Below are 23,415 nucleotides of genomic sequence, written 5' to 3' on the forward strand. Positions count from 1 at the left end.
GAGCTAAGCTGCAAACCTATTTTACTACTTATTAATCAATGAATCAATAACCGGTGATAAAAATGATAATTTTTGCGATATACTTACCATTTCGAACATTTGAGCACTGAGGGTTTTATAGACAGTTACAGAAGGGCGCACGTATAAATAATATAGTTGTTAATTTCACTCTAGACTAATTTTACATTCTTAGTGTACATGTTGGCACGAATTATTCTAAAGTCATGAGAAAGGTATGTAAAAATCACTATTATATTTTACAAAATCATTATTACAATGTTTATACCAAATACCAAAAAACAAATATTAATCGTATACAGTGTAACCCCAAAAAGCTCCGTAGCAGCTTTCCTATTTAAATTATTTACGCAAATCATGTTTACAAAATATTCTGGCGTTTTAAAATACTGTATTTTATACAGGGTGTCCCAGAATAAGTAGTAGTAGTCCATAGCAAGTATTTTAAGGGTGGTAGATATGGTCAAAAGAAACATTTTTTCTCTTTACCGTTTTTTAAATAAGTCCATAATAACCGAGTTATTTTACTTTGAAAATTTAAAAAAATTCCTTTTCGCTTAAATTTTGAGAACCACTGGATCTTTTCTGGATTTTCTTTCATGTAAATTTAATCTACTACCTATGTTGTCATAATATCAAGAAATTATGGTTTTTAACTTAAAACTTCAAACCAAAAATTTTTTCAAAAAATTCCAAACTTAAAAAAAATTTTTTTTCGCAAAAAATACCTCATTGGCGTGTTTCTGAGGCCGAAATATACTACCAGTTAAAATACCTGCACTTATTTCTGGGACACCCTGTATAAAGGATGATACTTTTTTCAAATCTCATTGATACTTTTACGCAAACGGTATATTTGTTTATTGTATACTGATTATTTTAGTGATTTAATTTGAGCTTTTCATAAATAGTAAAATTGTTTTTTTGGTGGGAAAGATTTTAATTTATATCTTTATATCTCTCTTTTTTTGTTGTATTTGGCGGTGAATCTAAGTTTGATTTTTGCCAACAAAATTCCGTGAGATATGTAGGTTTTGGTTAAAACTCCGCAACTATAAACATTTTGAGAATCATAGCAATCAAAAATCAAGCACTTACACAAAATTTCCTTCAAACTCAATCCTTGGTGTTTTTTTCTGATTAGGCTCTGGCGCCAATTCAAAATTAGCATATAGCATATTTTAACGAAGAATACCGTTCTTTTCACTGCAAATTCGGAAAGTGTCCAAAACCATTAAAAAAATGTACAATAAAAAATTTGAAAAAGTAATACTGTTGTAATACCTAAGTTATAAATTTAGTCTATAAATTCCAGTATTTCTGCTAGTACTCTCGTTTCTAACAGGACGATGAAGATGTCAGTGTTATCCTACTTTGATATTTGATGCTCTCTTAATATTAATTATACTATCTCTCTGGTTATGAGCACCGGGAACTTCTATATCAGTAATAATTGTGTATTTATTTACTTAATCATTTATTTTGTCATTTCAAATATAGGTCTGTTGGCCGTTATTGTTTTTTATCGAGAGATTGCTTTCATCAGGCTGTTCCTTAATGACATGGTAATATTTAAGGGGGCGATCCTTGGATCTATTTTAAGAGAAAAATTTCTTATGAATGTGTATTCTAAACATCTTAATTTCTGAGATACAAGTTGGTCAAATTTTCTAAAAAAAAACTTTTTTTCTATAATAACCCTGATTTTATTATAGATATCTTTATGAAACTTTATACACGTTTTCCGTTACAAAATATCTTTTTTGATGCACAAAGAATTTTATTTATTTCTACCAGTGACGTCCATACGGGTTTTACATTGAATATTTTTCGAGAAGAAAGTGGTTAGGCCCCTCTGACTTCTCTTAAAATAAAAATGATTTTCAAAATCCCTAAACATTTTTTATCTCTTGATTTTTTCGTCCGATGCATAGTTTTTGTTTAAAAAAAATAAAACCAGTTTACTGCAGGGGCAAATCGCTGAAAATCTGATACTGTGACTGTTGTGTAGAAATCATTTCTGCATCGGCTGAAAGAAATAAGTATTTTGATGCAAGAAAGACGTGTATCAAATATACCATCAGAGAGACAAAAAAAAAATAGAAAATTTTTACCATCCTGTATCTCAAAAAACAAGATATTTAGGACATACACTTGGGACATACATTCATATGATGTTTTTTCTTAGAGTATGTTCAAGAATCACTTCCTTAAATATTAGTAACTTAAACCAGTATATTTAAAGTCAGATATTAAGTTATTAGTTTTTGTTTACCTATTTTGGTACTGCATTTTCTTTAGAATCTTTTTTATTCTCGTATTAAGAACCTTCGATTACAAGTCACACTTGTTTGCTTCAAGCTTAACGAATATAAGTACTACATTAAGTGTAGTATAAGTACCGTATGATCGAATAAAAACGGCGTCAGCGATGGCTATGAAATGAAGATCGCTGTCATTTTATATGTAAAACTATTTATATAGGAAATCGATCGTCATTTCCAAGCCAACTGGACGCCGTTTTTATTCGATCATACGGTACTATATTAGTTGTAGTATAATCGAAACAAAAGGTGTCCAGTTGGCTTGGAAATGAACATCGATGACATTCTCCTTACAATTTTACATTTAAAATGAAAGCGATCTTCATGTCATAGCCATCGCTTACGCAGCGCCGTTTGTTTCATATTGTATAATGTAAGGGAGAGGGAGAGAGAGAGGGATTCAATTAATAGACAAAAAAGTCAAGGAGAATATAGCATGGTCGCTATGGTGCTCTGATAGTGAAAGACAGGTATATTCGATTAACTCCACTTTTTGCAAAATCTTAAATTTAAGTGCAAAACCACTTACTATACCGGGTGCGTTTCAAAAGTGACTCAACCCCTATAACTTTTTTATTTTTTCAGATAAAAAAACGAGATTTGGTGTGTTAGTATATGACACAAATTAGAATTGATTGACGTTTTTAATTGTTTTCGGTCACTTCCTGTTTCACCGGAAATTACTACAACTTTTGATTTTTAAATGGCACTCTGTGTATTTTTTACTTTATTCGATAGAAAATGACACTCTCATTCGAGTGACATATCATATGCTAACTTTTGACATATTCGCTCAAAAACAAATTGTATTTTAAAGTTCAATCTAGAGCGCCATGGCTGTGTTAAAAACACTAATTTTTAGTCAAGGAGCCTTGGAAAAATAGATTTGATTGTCTAATGTTTTTAGCCCTGGTCGGTTAAAAGATATCCAAATCGTTTTTTTAATCATAATTTAATTTTTTCAAATGGAACGAGGGTAACTCATTAGCATATTTGAAAAAACACTTTTTACGAATAAGTTGATACCACATACGAGTCAAATTGTCGTAATCTAGTCAAATTGTCGTAATGAACCGCATGTTACAATTCCAAATAAGCCATATATGCGAAAATGTTAAAAGTTGACATATGATAATATATCATTCTATTCAGAGTGTCATTTTCTATCGAATAAAATAAAAAGTTATAGGGGTGAGCCATTTTTGAGACGCACCCGGTATTGATAATTTTTTATATTTATAACATTTCTCCAAACGTCAGAGATTACAATTTGTCTAAGGTTCGGAAAAATATTATAAATATAAAAAATTATGAGTATACTGATTTTGTTTTACATTTAAAATTAAGACTTTTCAAATGTGGAGTTAATCGAATTGTGCCGTGAACGGTTAATAGAATGGGGTCAAGGTCAACGGTTAATAGAATGGGTTAACAGAATGGGACTAAGGACTGAACCTTGTAGTACACCATTTTTCAACAGAAACATACTAGAAAGATGGTCATCTAGCCTAACATTAAATGTCCTGTTTTTTTAAGTTTTTAAAGAATTTAAAGATGTTACCATGAATGTGCCTGCTGTGCAATCTTTGCGTAAGTGGTATCGAAAATCTGAATAAAATTGGCATTTTTCTTAATCGCGGCAACGCCGCAGTCCTGCTTTGCCCTGCCACCCCCACCCTGTTCGTCCTGCTGCTTCCCCCGTCGCGACGCGTCCTAGTCTCCTTCGGCTTACTAAAGGCCTCCTGAATGTCACGCAACTAGCGCCATTAGCCCGAAATGGACACCATTTACCGATTCAAAAAGGTAAGTCGCTATTTTATATTCCTAGGATCACTCCGCTTGATTAAATTCTACTAATTGCCTGCGGGTTTCGCCGATTGCACTGTTCAGTTCGATCGAGGTCTATTTTGCTTCAGTTTGGGTCTAGCTTTTAATCCTTAATTTTGTGATATAAACACGATATGTAATCGAATTGAAGGTAAGTTATTCGAGCAATTAATTATAGGGCTTTTGAATTATTCAATATGTGAAAATAAATAGACACATTCATTTTAATAGCTTTATTTTTCTCTAATAAATATGACAAATATATCAAAATATAATCACGAAATACTGATATTCCCATAAGATCTTATAAGAAAATTATTTTTGCATATAATTATGTATTACACTCACCCGCACGAAAAACGGGCACCTAAAAATTTTGATGTATTTTAAAGTTTAATATAAATATTTTGTTCTAGTGGGTCGATTTTTTCAATTTGTAGCTTAATTATTTGACTTTTTAGTATCTGTTTCTAAATTAAAAATGAAAGTTTTCATCTGTCAATTATACGAGGGAAAACAAACTGTGGAATATGTTAACAAAATAAGGATTTTAAAAATATTTTTTTCCTCTAGGTACGTCTTTTCTCAAGAGTTTTTTTTATTCGTCACAATGGCTTTGTTGTTATTGGAGATATTTGCTTTTGAATAAGACAGTGAAGATTTACAGCAATTTTAGCCCCCCCCCCCCATTGATTTTGAATCCTCGTCACCACACTTATAGAATAGTGTTTATTGTTCTTGCAATATCACTTTCATTGAAAAGTCATATTATTATTGTTTATTGACGTTTACTCTAGTAGAGATGATTTTTAAGTTCTGAAGTATCGGCTATTGCTGCTTTAATTTATCATGGCAGAGATCAACTTTTGGACTTAAAACCATATCTGCTAGAGTAACTCCCTAACAGACAATTTTAAAATATGATTATAGGTTTGTTGATTAGGACCAAAAGCAAGGGCATTGTTTTAATGTAAAAAATACGAAAAAATGTTAGTACCTTCTTCAAAACCGAATATCTCCAAAAAAATAAAGCTATTGAGATGAATAAAAAAACAAACTATTGAGGAAGGATATACCTAGGATCTAGATGATAAAGTGATTGTTGAATTTCTTGCTTTGTTAACGTACTTTACAGGGTGTTGCAAACTTTCACCAAAATATCAACATTTTGTGTTCGCTCGTATAATTGACACATGACACCTTTCATTTTTAATTTAGAAATAGATACTAAAAAGTCAAATAATTTATCTACAAATTGCTTAAAAAATCATCAAAATCGGCCCACTAGAACAAAATATATTAAACTTTAATATATTAGGTCTGTTCGTTTTCCTGTTATTATAGATTCTGAATCGTCCTAAAACTCTCTAGCGCATGCGCAAATGAAATAATGTCTTCATATTTCCTTCTGCGAATACGCATCACAATTCTAGGACGGTTCAGAATCGGTAATAACAGGAAAACGAAAAAAGCTATTAAAAATAATCATTTTCATCGTTCAAAATGTCAAAAGTTGACATACGATATGTCATTCTATTTAGAGTGTCATTTTCTATCGAATAAAGTAAAAAATACTGAGGGTGTCATTTAAAAATAAAAAGTTGTACTCATTTCCGGTGAAACAGGCAGTGGCAAAAAAAATGAATACGTCAATCAGTCCTAATTTATGTCATATACTAACAAATCAAATCTCGTTTATTATCTGAAAAAAATATAAAAGTTATAAGGGTGAGCCACTTTTGAGGCGCACCCTCACCTGATTTTGGTTTACCCTATATAAATTGTTAGTGTGCAAATAACCATTTTCTTTTTAATGTGCCGTGCAGATTTCTGCGTAAGCACTCATCTGTGCATTAATAGAAGCATTCTCATCAGATGCTTCTATTAATTTCAGCGACTTGGACTGCTTGGAAGTCCTGCATGCCTGTCCCAATGACGAATATTTCTCAGCCAGGATAGCTTTCTTCAGCCTATTCCCCTTTTACATCCTTCAATTTTACCCTGGAGAATTAGACGCTGAAAGCGTTCTCCACGTAGTATGTGTCCCAAATAGGTTATTTTCCTCTTCTTTATTTCGAAGAGTTCACGTTCTTCTACACTAGCGTCTGAGAATGTCTTCATCATCACACGACCGACCCAGGACACTCTTAGCATTCGTCAATAATTCTATTTATTGTTGCTACTTTCAGTGTCCATGCTTCCACACTATATAACAAAACGGGCCAGACATAGCACTTCACCATTCTGTATCTAAGGCCGAAGCTCAAGTTCCTATCTGTGAGATACCCTCGAAGTTTTAAAAAAGTTGATCTTGCTTGTAATAACTCATTCTTGCTTATTAATAACATAGGAACTCCAAATTGACAAATTTTATATCGAAAAACTACTTCTCTATTTAAAAAGGAGTTATACCGATATTTTCGTGTTTATACATTTACAGTCTACATTTATTAATTTAATTTACAGGATTTATACTATTTTGCATGCCTTTTTTGGAAGTATGATAACTATAATAGGCAAACAATTTGTTTCAGTAACTTCTATTTTTTTATTCCTTTCATTGCTTGCGTTTTAGTGCAGTAATTTAGGACACTATACATGCTTTGTTATTATCTGATGGGAATGCTAACAAATCGATTCTTTATTACCCTTAATTAGGTGGCGATTGCAGTTAAAACTACATTTACAAAAAGAGGGTTATAGTTGAGTTTAAATAGCTTCAAATTGATTTTTATACAGGGTGAGTTTTCTATAGGATGTTCTCTATGGGTATCTGGGAAGCTACTGGAGATAGAGAGTCGGTTAAATGGGAATAGAATTGCAGTTTTGTGTGGTTATAAATATGCGCCTTGTAGATTTTTGAAAAAGTTCATGGCGTCTATTTTTATCTACAGAATATGCTACAGAAGTTTCCCCGGAATACAGCTCGGACCACCCTGTATAATAATCTCAGTAGATTTAGAAGTTGGATTAGATCACACTTGATAAATTTAAATTTAATTTTAATAATTCAAAACGATTATTAATCTTTGGATTTTTTATAGAGAATGGTGTATCCAGAAAAAATAAATTTTGACCAAGGTAGTGATAGACCGATTGCTCGCCCGGCTTGGTGTAATGATTCACCGGATAAATCTTGTAACAATTCTCCGGAAAGACCCAAGTTTACTGGAAAGGAGAAAAGCAACAATGGCTGTGATAGAAAACTGGATTCTTCGTCCTCGGAAAAGTTTGTATTTATAAAACGAAACTTTATTTTAATCGTCATAAAATTATTATTAATACAATGCATTGTAGCTCTGAAGAGAACCACCAATTCATTCAAGATCGTATTAGACATTTGGTAGATGCGTTTTCTACCAGAGCTCAAGCCGCTAGGCAAAGATTAGAAGGACCACAAACACCATCATCGTTAAGGTATTTATAAAATAGAAAACAAGCTGTATTTATAAATTGATAAAAATACTTGAAACTTTTTCATTATTTTACTGCATTCGCCAAAAAATATGTTACATATTTTTAGAGATGCAGTGGGTTTTTATTTTTTATACTGAAATACACTTATGCTATCTTTTAAATAAGTAAAAACTACAAATTACCATTCAATAATACGTTGTGATGAGCAAATACAATACCAAGACCCCCTTGATTTTGCGGTATAATAAGTTCCACAGATATTTGAGAAAAAACGAAAATACAAGATTTTGATTGTATTTTTTTCTGACATTATATGACAAGATATCTCAAAACCTAAAGCCCATGTTCATGGCTACTTTTTTTCAGCTACATAACAGGGTTTTCAGAATTTTCATTCGACGTTTCGTATTTTGACAGCCATCATCAACTATATGTTTTCTTATAGGCTTTATATTAGATTATTAAAAATTTAAATAGGTAAATTCACTGTGATTCTAATTATGTATAACAAGTTCGGCATAGTTGCTTTTAAACGTCAATAATTTGTAAAAATCGTTTTATCAATAGCCGGCTTTGGATGTTTGAAAGAAGAATGTTGTTGACATGGATGTTCAAGTTCGTTTCAGCTTAAATGTGTGAGCTTCAGCTTAATGTGTTTCTTAACTGAACATTTTTTTACCACCCAATTTGAAGGATACCTTGATGATTTACCTCTGTCACATTTTAACAGCTACTGTTTGCTGCACAGGGCTCCTCCACATGACACTGAACCAGTTACTGCCTACTTAAACAAAAAATTGCAACATACAGTATGTCTCCAAATTGTCTTTACAAGCGGAAAAACTTTTTTACTATTCACATTTTGAGAAAAATGCATTCTTCGTAAAAAAATGTTACTTGGTCTAAAATGGCTAATATCGTTTATATCTACTTATCCAAAATTGCATTGCGTTTAAGAGAAAATTATTCCTAAAAATCAAAGGCTTTTCTGTGGTAATATGATTTCGATTTCATTGTTTGATAGATGGTTATTATTAATTTTGATTAAAGTCATATTTTTTTGCTATTGTTAAACTTTCAGATTTTTCGATAAATATTATCACCCTTTCCGTAGCTTGAATTAAATAAATTTTGTGCTTCTTTGACATTTTAAAACAGGAAAAGTTATGAAGTTAATTAAAATCCTATCAATAACAATCCACCAAGAAATGAAAAAGAAATTAAATTACCATAGAAGTGCGTTTTGATTTTTAGAAAAAAATTCAACTAAACTTTCATGGTTTTTAGGACTTCCTAAAAAATTCCACCATATTTTCATGTTTTTCTTAATTTTCCCTAAAACGGTATGGAAATTTGGAATAGTATAAACGGGATTAACCATTTTAGAACAGGCACATTTTTTTCATAAAGAATGCATTTTTCTCAAAATGGCAATAATAAAAAAGTTTTAGCTCTTGTAAATCCGGGGACATATTATACTGTATATGGATGGGAAATACAGAACCTGTCAAATGACTTGCGCAGTTTCCTGATAAATTAAGGAATTATTTAGTCAGAAAATTATTAGTCAGAAAAAATAAAATCGTATTCTTTTCTCCAATATCACCGTAAATGATTCTAAACGGCATATTATTAGGCACATTAATGCACATCTTTGCCTATATTTAACTATCCTCGTGTTTCCTATAGTTTTCGAGATCCCAATGGTGGGAATCAAATTTGAATTACCCTGTATAATTAATTTTTAAGTGATTTTCGTTTACAGCTCTTCCGCAGGAGCGGAAGGAACTCACAGTGCAATAAGTTCGGCTCCTCGACTTAGCGTTTCACTTTCCGATAAATATGTCGAAGAAGAACCAGAAATAAGAGTGGAACCGAGAAGTTATAGAGAAAAGTTTTTAAATCATGTAAAAATAATTGACCCAAACGGAAAAATTTTTGTTAGCTGGATGGCTTTGGTTACGTTAGCAGTTTTGTATAATGCTTGGGTAAGTCCTAGTCCCGTTAGAAAATATTATATTTCTTCGAACAATATGTACGATGAAAAGTTCTGTGATCAAGCAAGCTATGACTAAGTCTTCCTGATCATTGCTATAACATTTTGATTAGAGTGGACTACCATAGTGTAATAATTTTTACAAACTGACTGAATTACCGGTGGACATTGGTTGAAAATGCCGAGAAAAATATTTCTCCGTTCCAGGTAGCTGAAAAATGGCATGCATATGTAAAATTAATAGCAGGTTAGGCGTGACTGACTAAGTTAAGAAAAAACTCAAAATTTAAGTGAGGAGGCAGTCAATAATCACCACACAGGCTAATAAAACTACTTTTTCAAATTTGTCAAGCTTTCGAGAATTTTATTCCCATCATCAGGACAGTTTGACTGAGTCAATTAACAAAAAAACATCCTCTGCACAAAAAGGCCTTAAAACTAGCATCATATGACATTGGAATACAAGGACATTTCCTTTATAAAATATTAAGATACATATCCAACGACATTACTTTTCTTTAAACAAAAAACAAAAAAAAAATTTTTGTTTTTTGTTTAAAGAAAAGTAATGTCTTTGGATATGTATTTGAATATTATAAAATAGAGACATCGAATACAAGGATATTTCCTTTATAAAATATTCAAATACCCATGTTCTTCATTCTACATTCTACAATGTCGTTGGATATGTATTTTAATATTTTATAAAGGAAATGTCCTTGTATTCCAATGTCATATGATGCTAGCACAGATTATACAGATTATAATCTTTGTTTTTTCTTTATTGTTTTTTGTGGTTCCAATTTTCGGAATCGGGCACTAGTTAGGTGACTAGTTTGCGCACATAGCACGCCCACTTATGGCCTCTAAAATTGTGCACAGCGCCTGACCGGCACAGTTATTAGAGAGATATCGGAAAATCGAATAGCGTCATCCAGTATTTACGCGTACCTTATCATGGTTACGACATGCGCGAGTCAATTTTTAACGCAACACCCGCTAATAACGTTACCGCCTGACGTAATTTGCGGATCAATTACACCAAGCGCTCTTTCTAAATAACCTCTGATAACGTTTAAAAATTGCTTAAATGGGCATGTGCGGGTATTTGACAACCGGAGCCGGCCGGCGAGATCTTTTATATTAGGTTATGTTTGAATTGTTTTGAATTATTGCTTTAGTTTTATTAGGTAATTTGATATTGAAGTAGCTGGGATTAGTTTTAATTAAATAAATATGGCCCAAAATATGGATTCCACCTCTTCTAATACTAAAGAACCTATAAAGAGTCTTAGGTTTACAGCAGATGACGACTTAGCCCTTCTAAGAGAATTTGTTGCTTGTTGCCCTAAACCCACTGGCAGACGTTGAACAATAAAGCAATGGAAATAAGCACTTTAGCCCTTTAGTTTTAAAATACCTAGTAAACAAAACAATTTCAAAGTTTTAAATTCAAAGTTAGGTTAAGTTTAAATAGCGGACGCGACGCGATCAGCATTTTTTCCGATCCGATAACTATAAATGAAGAGAGTTAATACCACCTCACGTAAAGGAAATAACACATGGCCTTATTAACGTCCATGCACGCTATTCGGTTTAGCAATATCTCTCTATTACGCTGTTTATTGTTATTTTACGCGAGTTTATTTTTGCGCACAGGAAATTTGACTCGTTTGCACATCGTCATAAAAAATAATTTTCGTATCACGAATTAGGGACGAGATTTTTATCTGTATACTTATAGGATACCTAATCTGTGATGCTAGTTTTAAGGCCTTTTTGTGTTTGTGCAGAGGATGTTTTTTTGCTAATTGACTCAGTCAAACTGTCCTGATGATGGGAATAAAATTCTCGAATGCTTGACAAATTTGAAAAAGTAGTTTTATTAGCCTGTGTGGTGATTATTGACTGCATCCTCACTTAAATTTTGAGTTTTTTTGTAAAATTAATAACGGAGTAACTTTTTGAAACGATATTTTTTAAAATTCGCTAAATAAACCTTATTTTACCCATTTCTTTCTTTAAATGTGCCTTTTAATTATTTTAGTATTTTAATTACCTTACTTTTATGTAACAGGTTTACGCCAAATTTCACCTTACTCAATACAACACACATGAAATATGATGTTGTCTTTGCATGCGATACTATGGGTAATTTATCATCATCATTATCATCATCATCATTCTCAGCTTATTCAACCATTTCCAATTACGGTGTAGCCTCCCGCACATATTTACATACTTTCTCTGTAGTTGGACCCTTTGTTGTCTATTGTTGGCGATGCGGGCCCAAGTTATCCCTGCTAATTTCCTAATACCATGGCCCCATCTCAGGTTTGGCCTTCCTCTAGGTCTCTTTATTCCTCGTGGGCATCACCTGTAGTTTTTGTGGTCCATCTGTTGTCCGTTCTTATTGCCAGGTGTCCTGCCCATTGCCACTCGAGGGATTTGATTCTGTGGATGACATCTATTATCTGAGTCTTTTCTCGTATCCATTCTATTTTTTACGGTCTTTGTTGGTTACTCCCAGCATATTTGGTTCCATTGAGCATTGTGCGACCTGCAGTTTTTTTATAATGTCCGTTTTAAGTGTCCAGGTTTTGCATGCATAGATCATGACTGGTAGTACACATTGGTCGATTTTTTTTAATTTATTTTCTTCTTTAGATAAAGTGGCATTCTAGATTTGAATATGATTGAGTTTCTTCCATAAGTAGTCCATGCTAATTTAATTCTTCTGTTGATTTCTGGTAGTAGGGATCCCGAGCTGTGTATTAGTTGTCCCAAATATAGGTATATATATTCTTCTACTATTTCCCGTTTTGTGTTGTTTATATAACATATGTGGGTAATTTATGTACGGGGTATTTCAAAAAAGATATTGCTAAAAATTACATCTTGTATGGTTAATTACATCTTGTATGGTTAATTACATCTTGATGTATTAGTAGATTTTTTGAAAGGAGTGTCTGTTTCATGTTATAGTAATGAAATAAATGATGACGAGTACATGGATCTCGACATTACTCATTTTATTTTTTAATAAGAAAAAATCGTAATAAAGTAGAAAATTTGTATCTTCCAAATATATTCTTTTATATTATTCCTTCTTTTTTCAGGTTATACCGCTAAGATCAACTTTTCCGTTTCAAACAAAAGAAAATCGAAGATACTGGATGTTATTTGATTACACCGCAGATTTAATCTACCTTATGGATGTAATATTAGTTCAACCTAGAGTTAAATATTTGAACGAAGGCTTCTGGGTGACAGAAAAGAAAGCACTTAGACAAAATTACATAAACAATAAACATTTTAAGGTAAAATCTGTAGTATGCCGTATACCTTTTTAATAACATATTGTTTTATTTTTATTTTTAGCTGGATCTTGTATCTCTACTGCCTTTAGATATATTTTATATAGTGACAGGCCCGGATGTAGTGCTATTACGATTTCCTAGGCTTTTGAAATTCTATGCTTTTTGGGAATTCTTTGGTCTTATCGACCGGCAAATATCTAATCCGTATATTATAAGAATAACACAAACTTTAGTATATATGATGTATTTAATACATTTGAATGCCTGTGGTTATTATGCCTTTTCTCTATACGAAGGTGAGTTATCTGTAGGTGCAAAATTTTATTGTTGAAAAAGAAAATACACAAAAGTATAACAAAAAAAATATTATTTACAAACTAGTAATATCGAGACTAACAAAATGTGTACCATATTAGTTATAATTATCGTATTTCCAAAGTGAGTTAGACTGGTTTCGGATTCTTAAATCGTATTCGCCGTCAAAAGAAGTGCCGAAATTGAGAGCCTCAAACCAGTCCAATTGACATTGGAAATATTATACTATTTTTTATTAAAATATATACTTGTTTAGGTATCGGTAGCAATAATTTTGTTTATAATGGACAAGGAAACGCCTACATCAAATGTTTCTATTTTGCAACAAAAACGGCCACGTCCATTGGTAAAAATCCGAAACCTACCCAGGAAGTAGAATATATTTTTATGACGTTTTCTTGGTTGATGGGTAAGTGCCTTTTGAAAAAAAAACGAATTCAAGTTACCACTGAAATCGATACGTATAAAAATATCACGTAAATTGATATCTCAGAGTTCATTTTGCAAATTATAAATAATTAGTTTAGAAACTTCAAAAGTAATGGTGGTTTCTTCCGATCTTAACCCTAACTTGTAACATTACTATAGGTAGTCCTAATCCCACGTATTCAAATTCGCTCGGAAAACTGCTAGAGAGCTGACTATAAAGCTTCAATACTCAGACACTATAATTTTTCACAGGCTGTTGAAAAAAACATTTAATGATCTTCTTTTTATTCAGAATCAGAACAAATATTTTTGTTTTCGTTATTTTCAGCCATTCTCTTATGTTATGCACAGCCTGAACAGGATGATATTCCAGATTGTTTATTTGTTGCAAACTATTGGTGTTTTGTAAATCCGTTGTTTAAACCCGTTTTCTTTTCATAGGCGTCTTCGTTTTCGCTTTACTCATTGGTCAAATTAGGGACATAATATCAACGGCCACTCGATCCAAAACCGAATACAGAAAACTAGTTGATGAAACACTAGAGTATATGAGAAGGCTGAACTTGCCACAAGAGATGCAACGGAGAGTTCAACTTTGGTTTAACTATACTTGGGAAACGCAGCATACTTTGGGTATACAATATTTTCATGTAATTTTTATCTTTATAATAGTTGTTTCTGTTGTAGATGAAAATAACATAATGGATTGTTTACCGCACAAAATGAAAACCGATATAGCAATTAACGTTCATATCAATACTTTAAATAAAGTCAAACTTTTTGCCGACTGTGATGAGGCTCTATTGAGAGAGCTGGTACTAGAATTGAAAAGTGTGATTTATTTACCAGAAGATATAATATGCAAGAAGGTATGGTTTTCAGTATATTTAAATATATATCAGGTAGAATATCATATTTACTGATGAGAACAGCTAATGTCCTATTGTTGTTTATTATTGTCAGGGATTGAGATTGTTAAACTACAAGTTCATACCAAATAAACTTTTAGTCACGTGATTAAGCTTGGCCGGCACAGCGTTGCCTACTTTTATATATTTTCTTTTAATCAAAGTATTTTAGAAAATAAAAATAAATTGATTCTAAATATATAAACAGTTATTATTTACATCAACAAAACACACCTTCTTAACTAAACTTAACTAAACACACCTAACTTAACACCTCTTAACTACACTTAACATAAAGAACCATAGTACTCCTTTGCTAAGCTATCTTGTACATTTCGCACCAAAAGAGGTTCTAAAAAGAACAATGTTCGACTGCAAGATCTGCTAGTAAATATTCTTACGCTTAAAGTATCACAACACTATTTATTTAAATCAAAAACTCGTTATACAACACTAAAGTGTCAAAACGAATGACAATGTCAAGAAATAAATAAATAAATGCGGCAACTTGACACTTTTTACAGCTGAATCTGAACTACCACCTGAATCTCCAGCGCGAAATTTAGATTCCAGTTAGTCAGCCGGCGCCGAATATCTCCATGGTTGGCAACAATGAATTTAAAAATCGCGCCCGCGATTACGTAGTTAAAAATTTAATTGCTATGAAATATATATTTGGATTTCAGTCGTAGTTTGTATTTTTCGAAATATAATTTAATGTATTTTCCAAAAAAAAACATATTTTTAAACTGATTTGAAATACAAACCTTAAGAAACCTTGTATTGGAGATCAATGTATCTTAACAATTGAAATTGATTGGCTAAAAGTGGTCCGTGGAACAATTTTTTTATCGCCCGGTATAGTTAAACAAGTATTAATTTTTGAATTAATTTTCAGGGTGATGTTGGTACTGAAATGTACATTGTCCAATCTGGAAAGGTTCAAGTTATCGGAGGAAAAGAGGGTAAAGAAGTTTTAGCAACATTATCTGAAGGCAGCGTTTTCGGTGAAATTAGTCTTTTGGGCATTCCAGGAATGAATCGAAGGACCGCCGATGTCAGGTGCACATTTAATTTATTCTTTGCAAACAAACGAAACTGTCATATTTCTCTAGATCCTATGGTTATTCTAATCTTTTCGTTTTGGATAAAGCATCACTGAATGCCGCTTTGTCCCACTATCCAGAAGCTCAAGAACTGCTCAATAAGAAAGCAAAACTGCTCATGAAGAAGAACGAGGCACTGGAACAAAAGAATAAAGCTATGATTATTATTAAAAACCCCACTTCTCCTGAGAGGCATGCTAAACTTTTGGAAACCGTACTTCAGGTAAATATTTTAATTTTACATAAAATAAAACAACAAAAGAAAAATACTCAGCTACAAAATTCAAATAAAAATTTGAATTTGAATATTTTTTTAATACTCTTTTAAGATGTTAATACTAAATTGTATTCAAGTAGTAGTTTGGTTAAACCTATTTTAATATGTCTTTTCATCCTGAATTTCTATTCTTTTTTAGTTTTATTTCCTATTCTATGACTTACTCTTTAAGCGATAACCACATACTTTTCTATTAAAAGGTTCATATTTATGTTTTTAAATACAATAATGAATATTCTTCTCCTTCTAGTACCATGCTGTGTGCAGTTATATTTTTTAAACGGCTTTTAACTTTTTTATAGAACATTCATTAAAAACAAATTGTTGGCTTTACTTCTTACAGGGCCATACTCTATACCGGGTGTTTAACGAAAGTGGCTCAAGTGGCTTACCTCTAATAGTTTTTAACTTTTTTATTTTTTTTTACAAAATAAAAAAATTATAGAGATGAGCCACTTTTGGGAAACAGCCGCTATAGAGTGTATTTTTTTATTGTTCATCACGCCGCAAAAATTAAAACTTTTGTGACGTTTTAAAAAACAAACTGTTTTTTTCAATAGGACATAAATTAAAAAGATAGGGCATATGCACGGTCAGATCTCGATAAAAGAAACATATTTTCTCTTTACCGTTTTTCAAATAAGTGCAAAATAACAGAGATACCCATTTTACTTTGAAAATTTCCCAAAAAATGATTTTTCTCTTCCATTTTGAGAACCACTGGATCATTTCTGGGTTTTCTTTCTTGTAAATTTAATTTACTGCCTATGTTTCCATATTATGAAAATATTTTTTTTAACTAAAAATAAAAGAAATCCAAAATTTTTTCAAAAATTCCAAATTTTCAAAATCTTTGTTTCGCGAAAAAAACTCATAGGCGTGTTTTTGGGGTTAAAATATACTACCCCTAAAAATATTTGCACTTATTTAAGACACTCTGTATACGAATAAATTTTCTATCTATATACTCCTAATATACAGTGCTTGATACAGTGTCTTCTATGCAAAATATTATTGTTTTTACCTGTTAAATGCTATAATTAGTTTTCTAAGTGAATGTTCTGTCTTCAACGATAAAAATTATGTTATCTTCAAAAGACTTCTGGGTTTCTGGCCACACGAAAAAAATCTACACAAAAAAGGATTATTTTTGTTTGTATATATATTGTATACACCACTAACAAATTTTGTAGCTTTTAGTCCAATTGGATTGTAATTAATATGATTCCAGATTCTAGATGAAATACTTTTGCTTGATCAGTCTGCTTTTTTACTTCCGTTATATTTATGAATATGACAATATATTTTTACAGTAACTCATAGGTACAATTATCTTAATATGCCATTTCTTAGGTATTACCACCTGATTCCAAGACCAATCGACTTCTACGATATGGAAGTAGGCAGGCACGCAAGCCGAGACCCGAGAATGACAAGTTCAAATACAGAAACAGTTTGCCTGCGATCAGAAATCACGAGGCCTTAGACCGATTGAGGCAAGAGAGCGCACACAGAGAAACTAGCAGCAACAAGAGTGATAATTCGCAGGACTCAGACCAAGAAAAAGTCACGATCCATAGATCACTCAGTTAGTGCAGTAACGAAATTAATGTGTCCTTTTGTGGTCTTCTGTTCACGCTTAAATTGAACTATACAAAATTGTGCTTCTTTCCTAATACAATACTGACAGAATGTTTTGCCCCAAATAATACGTTTTATATTTTTATTATTTTAGACGTCGACGATAAAAAGACCAAGTTGTACGAATTGCATGCTAAACCTAGTTATAAGGAAATGAAATATGATATAGTTTTCGAGGATGACATTTAAGCCATAATGGAAGGGTAATATTGTAACTTATTCGTTTTGTGTCTTTCCTTTATACAAAGAGAAATAATATTTGTAATAAACCATTATTTTATTGAAACATTTATTATATTTTTAAAAAATACTATTAAATAAATATTTTGATGATTTTTTTATTTGTTTATTTAAAGTCGGAAAAATTCTAGTACATGTATTGAATTAAGTTTACTATTAACGATTTCATGGTACGAAGCACGAAATAATTTTTATTTTAAAGAATACTAACTTAAAATATAATATTAAATTGTAACATTAAAATAATTAAATATTGTTTATTATATACAATATGATCGAAAAAAATACGGCGTCAGCGACGGCTATGAAATGAAGATCGCTGTGGAAAGCCAACTGACTCCGTTTTTTCGATCATACGGTATATATTTCGATATCAACCAAATATCAAACCAAACACAATATTTATTACTTTTTATTTACTTTTGTCAAAATGGTGAGAATTTAAAAATATAAAATTATTAAAATGTTGCTTGCTATTATAAAAGAAGTATAGAGAAACAAACGTAGAGACAATAGCGAAGCAAATATAACAAACAAGCAAACGATAGTGAAAAGAAATCAGTTTATGTATCGTACATCAAGCATAAGGATGTTCCTCCATAGACTTGTGATTTGCTATATGGATGGTTATTCTTTTTATAGTAATAAATTTAAAAAAATAAAAAGTTCACAAATATAAAGGGTGTTTCAAAAAACCTATGCCATCTCTCGTGTGGAGATTCCTCACGTAAAAATAAGATTATTTTTTTATATTTTTTATATCAACATAGGTCCGATTTCGCTTTGTTTCGTAGCTTAGAAAGAAAAAATATTAAGACTTTAACAATATATTATTATAAAATTAATATTTTTTCAATTTATTATAATTTTCTTCCAAGTACTTTTTACTGCGTTTCGAATCAAATTTTTAAGGTAAAAGTGGCTATAAATGCGACATATTTTAAAGCCAAAAAGTGTCGACATATTCACCAGGGACGTGCATATGGGTTATCTGGAATATTTAAAAAAAAAGCATGTACGCCACTGACTTTTTTTTCTCTTGTAAACGAAATAGTGTAAGCAGTTTAATACCGATTAAAAGTTTTCTCTTGATATTTTGTCGGTTTCGGCCTCCTTGATGAGATAAACGCAATTTTATTAATTTGCCTTGATCCAAGACTATATAATAGCAACCTTTAAAAAAATTAATATCATGTCGAATATCATTAATTTGCAAAAGTTTTAAACAAGTACTCATTGATTCCTTATAAAAAATATGAAAAAAAGTTCCTATATATAAATATGAGTATGGAAATGCATAGTTTTATTAGTTACAAGATGTTACAAGACGTAATTATTTTAAATACGATTTTTTTATTTGAAATTGAGGTTGGACTAATAGTAATAATAACTAATAGTAATAATAACTAATAGTAATAATATTTAATAATGAATTAGGTAAAATATATAATTTATTGATTTTATTTTTATTTTAATTTTATTAATTGTGATTAATAAATTTGTGTTTATTTCACCAAGGAGGCCGAATTCAACAAAATATCAAGAGATAACTTTTAATTGGCATTAAACTGCCTACACAATTTTGATATCAAAAGAGAAAAGTTAGTGGCGCACGTTTATTTTAAATATTCCAGTGATAACCCATATGCACGTCCCTGGTGAGTTTATCGACATTTTTTTAGCATTAAAATATGTTGCACTTATAGTAACTTTTACCCTCAAAATTTCATTCGAATCGCTAAAAGTACTTGGAAGAAAATTATAACAAATCAAAAAATTATTAATATTTTAACACCTGTAGCTACGAAACAAAGCAGAACCGGACCTATGTTGATATGAGAGATAAATCTTATTTTTACCTGAGAAATCTCCCCACGAGAGATGGCACATGTTTTTTTGAAACACACAATTTCAGTCAAATAATTATCTAGTCAACATATTTATTTTTTGTCAATAATGACATGTATTACATTCCAAATATCTTGAGAACCGTTAGTCGTAACGACTTTTACCTAGAGGCCTTTTTACGTAAAAAACGGCGAAATGTACATTTTTTCAAGCAGAAGGTTTATACAGGTAGGGACGAAAAGTTATTACTCTCAAATCAGTTCAAAATGTAGGTGGCACCCCCTACAAATTGGAGAATACCCAGACACAAATTTTCCAATTAGAAATTGGAAAACATTTAACATTAGAAATTATTTGGAAAAAACTGAACTAAAAATGAAACTTTTACTTCCTGTATCACCGAAACAAAGCATTTTAGGACATAAATTTTTAAGAACCTTTTTATTTATTTTATCGCTAGAGTATACTGCCAAAGTTTCCCGAATACAATTTGGATCACCTTGTATATTATTTCTAACTAAGGGTGAAAATAATCAACTATGTAAACTAAATATAACCTAACCGTTTACAAATTGTTAGAAATATTGCCAAGGTTAACTTTGGGCATCAACGAGGTAATAAACAAAGCCATAACATCAATTCCCTTCTACAAATACGTTATAAATTACGACTAAACCGTATTGCATGATCCGCAGTTAAATGCGGCTTAGCAATTATGGATTGAAACACGCGATTCCCCTTTTATATCTATTAACTTTATGTTTGGTTTGGTTGTTTCTATAAGATCGATCATTTGACATTAGTATTACCTTAGAAAATACGAACGTTGGATTCATTTGCTCGATTTTTTAGTCATAACTTTGCAGAGTATGAGGCACGTTTTATAAATATTATTAAAATGTTGGTATAAATACCTCTAAAACTTTTCAGTGGCTTTTGGTTAATCGGAGAACTCAGGAATATGCTGTCTCACTTCAACAGGTATGTAATATCTTTTTTATTAATTATTTAATATTTACTGCTAACCATCAATATTCATTTCAAATAATACACTCAGATGAAAAAAAACGCAACTGAGAAAAATTCAAATTAAGTCAAGTCAAATTTAAAGTGTTTTATTTTTGTTATTTTTAGCCCTATTTTTATGATTTTTTTAGCAAACTGTATATAATTATTTCAATTTTAATTCGTAAACAATTTTTTTTATAAACTTCAGTATTTGGCATATTATACAGGGTTATTCGAGAGGTCGTTTTTTTACCTTAATTTTAAAACACCCTATGCAATAATTTCGTGTGTAAATTTTCTTAAATATACTTTTACTGTCAGAACCATGACTCCTGAGCATTTTGTTTTATGATTAATGTCAATACATCCTTTGGGTAATTTTTGAGAGCGATTTTTTTAATGAACTGATCACGCTCAATTTGCAATTTTTTCAATTATCACTACTTTTTGATTTAATTTTTTAATATGGCGAGATGATTTTGGTGATTATTGTCGTAATGTCATATTACGCTGCATTGGATACTTTATACTAAATATAAAAAAAAAGTTAAAGACTAACGATACAGTCCTGGTTTTAATAAACATTAATAACGATAACAGAACTAACGATATTAAAGAAAGCATCTGTAATACTTTAGTATACAAACAGAAAAAAATTTGTAAAAAATATCCTAATACATTGCAATGCTTCCCTTGGCTGTTATAACTGCCTTTATACGTCCGTCCACACTGTCATTGAGGCTGCATATATCATATTGCGTTATGCTTTCCCGTTCTTCTTTAAGAACCAAGCGAAGTTCATTTAATGAAGCTGGTATCGCTTCGCGACCTCTAACCCTTCTGCCAAGCATGTCTTAAACGTCGAACATGATGGGCAGTTCATAGTAGTTTATAGTTCACAATAATCACCAAAGCCGGCTTGCCATATTGAAAAATAACTTGATAAAAATGATAACTGAAAAAATTGCAAATTATTGGTGTCAAGTTCATTTCGCTCTTCAAAATTAACCAAGGCATATATATTGACATAATCCAAAAAACAAAATGCTCAGGAGACATGGTTCTTACCGTAAAATTATATTTTAATAAAATTTACACACGAAATTATTGCAAAACAACTCCTGGATTAACCCTGTATAATATGCCAAATACTAAAGTTTATAAAAAATTGAGTTTACAAATTAAAGTTGATATACTCGTAATTATGTACAGGTTGATAAAAAATTCATGAAAATAGGGCTAAAAATAACAAAAATATAACACTTTAAATTTGACCAAAAATTTCTCCGTTACGTTTGTATATCAACTCAATAAAAATTGTAATCATTGGAAGTTGTAGTAATAACAAATAATTACTCTCGTATAAAACACCTTTCAATTGTGATTCTTATTAGAGAGATATAACTTATATTAACTTTGTTCTTAGATTAGTTTAATAAGCATAATTTTTATTTTATTTAATATTATAATAATTTGTTTGAATGTGGTAGGAAATGATTTTTCAGGGTTTTGAATTAAAAATGAGAGTTTTGAATTAAAATATACTCTTCGACTATTTCTGTCTATAATTATAAAAATTTACACCGCCTTTCAGTGAGATGTATCACTGACCATCGATTACACTTGATAACCACCAGTAATAATTTTGATCGTAAGGTTCTGTAAATTTTCAAAATTAATGTCAGTACAAGAAGATATTTTATTACACATTATAACACATTATAATATTATTATCGAGCATGTTTAAGTTAGGAACTACAGAAATAAAATCTGGAAGTGTAATAAGATATGAATCTGCGATAAAACTAAAATAAATAATAATTTATGATAAGTTTATACGCCAAAAGAAATATTTAACAAAATATAAAAAATAAGAAAACTTTTATCCTTTAAAGCTACAACCATTAAATAGAAACTTTAAAACAAAGATAAATAAGAAATGTTCAACAAAGTCTAATATGGAATAGTAGACTAGAAATTGATAAAGATTTAATTATTAATATACAAGGATATTTACGTCATTCCATGAGATAAAATTAATTAGATCCCTAAAAATATGAGTTTGGGTTAGTTAAATAGAAACTAAAGACGCGCGCTTTGGTTTCTTTTGTCTGATTTTTATTCATAACTTTGCAAAGTGTGAGACACGTTTTGTCTTATTATGATATAACGCTTTATTGTTTTTAATTAACTGTGAATTAATAAATATAGAATATCATATAAACAGACGTGTAACATATTTTACATTAGTCATTTAATTTTATTCCTAACCAATATTAATGTTGATAAAATATATCAATTTAAAAGTATAAAATAAAATATGATTATAATAATTAATTTAAAAAATAATTAAAAGTAAATCTTAAAATATAATCAAAATTTTAATGTTAAGTAATTATAACTATTTCTATTTTCGTATTTTTTTAAATTTCTTTTATATCTCTTTTTACATTTTTAAATTTTATTATTATTTTAAGAATTATTATTACTTTACTTTATATATTAATTTCACACACTGTAAATAATAAAACAATAATATTTATAATTTTTAGTTATATTAAATTAATATTAGAGTATTTAATTCACGGGAATATAATTATAGATATATGTTGATTGTAACATAGATGTGAAAATCAAAAACTGTCTCAGTCTGGCACTTTCCCCATACACGTACACCGTACCATAGAAAAAGCGGAAAAAACAATGTTCATCCTTTCCAGACTTATGCCAAATATAGCCGA

General features: G+C 30.6%; 1 protein-coding gene across 3 annotated transcripts; it reads left to right on the forward strand.

Moving 5' to 3' along the window:
• The first annotated feature begins 96 nt into the window (after nucleotides 1–96).
• Nucleotides 97–17,912, forward strand: LOC115890557 (cyclic nucleotide-gated cation channel beta-1). Of its 3 annotated transcripts, none has more exons than XM_030910824.1 (13): nucleotides 97–233; nucleotides 7,214–7,398; nucleotides 7,467–7,586; nucleotides 9,352–9,574; nucleotides 12,702–12,902; nucleotides 12,964–13,198; nucleotides 13,474–13,626; nucleotides 14,088–14,279; nucleotides 14,334–14,515; nucleotides 15,453–15,616; nucleotides 15,670–15,883; nucleotides 17,291–17,525; nucleotides 17,673–17,912. In XM_030910824.1, exons 1-13 carry the CDS (start codon nucleotides 225–227, stop codon nucleotides 17,765–17,767), a joined length of 2,208 nt encoding a protein of 735 aa, XP_030766684.1. In that variant the 5' UTR covers nucleotides 97–224; the 3' UTR covers nucleotides 17,768–17,912. The 3 variants fall into 3 exon arrangements, with proteins under 3 accessions (XP_030766684.1, XP_030766683.1, XP_030766686.1); XM_030910823.1 differs by lacking the exon at nucleotides 97–233 and adding an exon at nucleotides 4,063–4,145; XM_030910826.1 differs by lacking the exon at nucleotides 97–233 and adding an exon at nucleotides 4,201–4,320.
• Nucleotides 17,913–23,415: the final 5,503 nt, after the last annotated feature.

Source organism: Sitophilus oryzae, unplaced genomic scaffold, assembly GCF_002938485.1.
Source record: "Sitophilus oryzae breed Bouriz unplaced genomic scaffold, Soryzae_2.0 scaffold_882_pilon_pilon, whole genome shotgun sequence".
Lineage (NCBI taxonomy): Eukaryota > Metazoa > Arthropoda > Insecta > Coleoptera > Curculionidae > Sitophilus > Sitophilus oryzae.

Coding starts and splice junctions, on each gene's coding strand:
- LOC115890557 (XM_030910823.1), top strand. CDS start 4,119: ATGGACACCATTTACCGATTCAAAAAG. Junction 12,903..12,963: donor TAAACAATAAACATTTTAAG/GTAAAATCTGTA, acceptor TTTTATTTTTAG/CTGGATCTTGTATCTCTACT. Junction 17,526..17,672: donor CACGATCCATAGATCACTCA/GTTAGTGCAGTA, acceptor TTATTATTTTAG/ACGTCGACGATAAAAAGACC.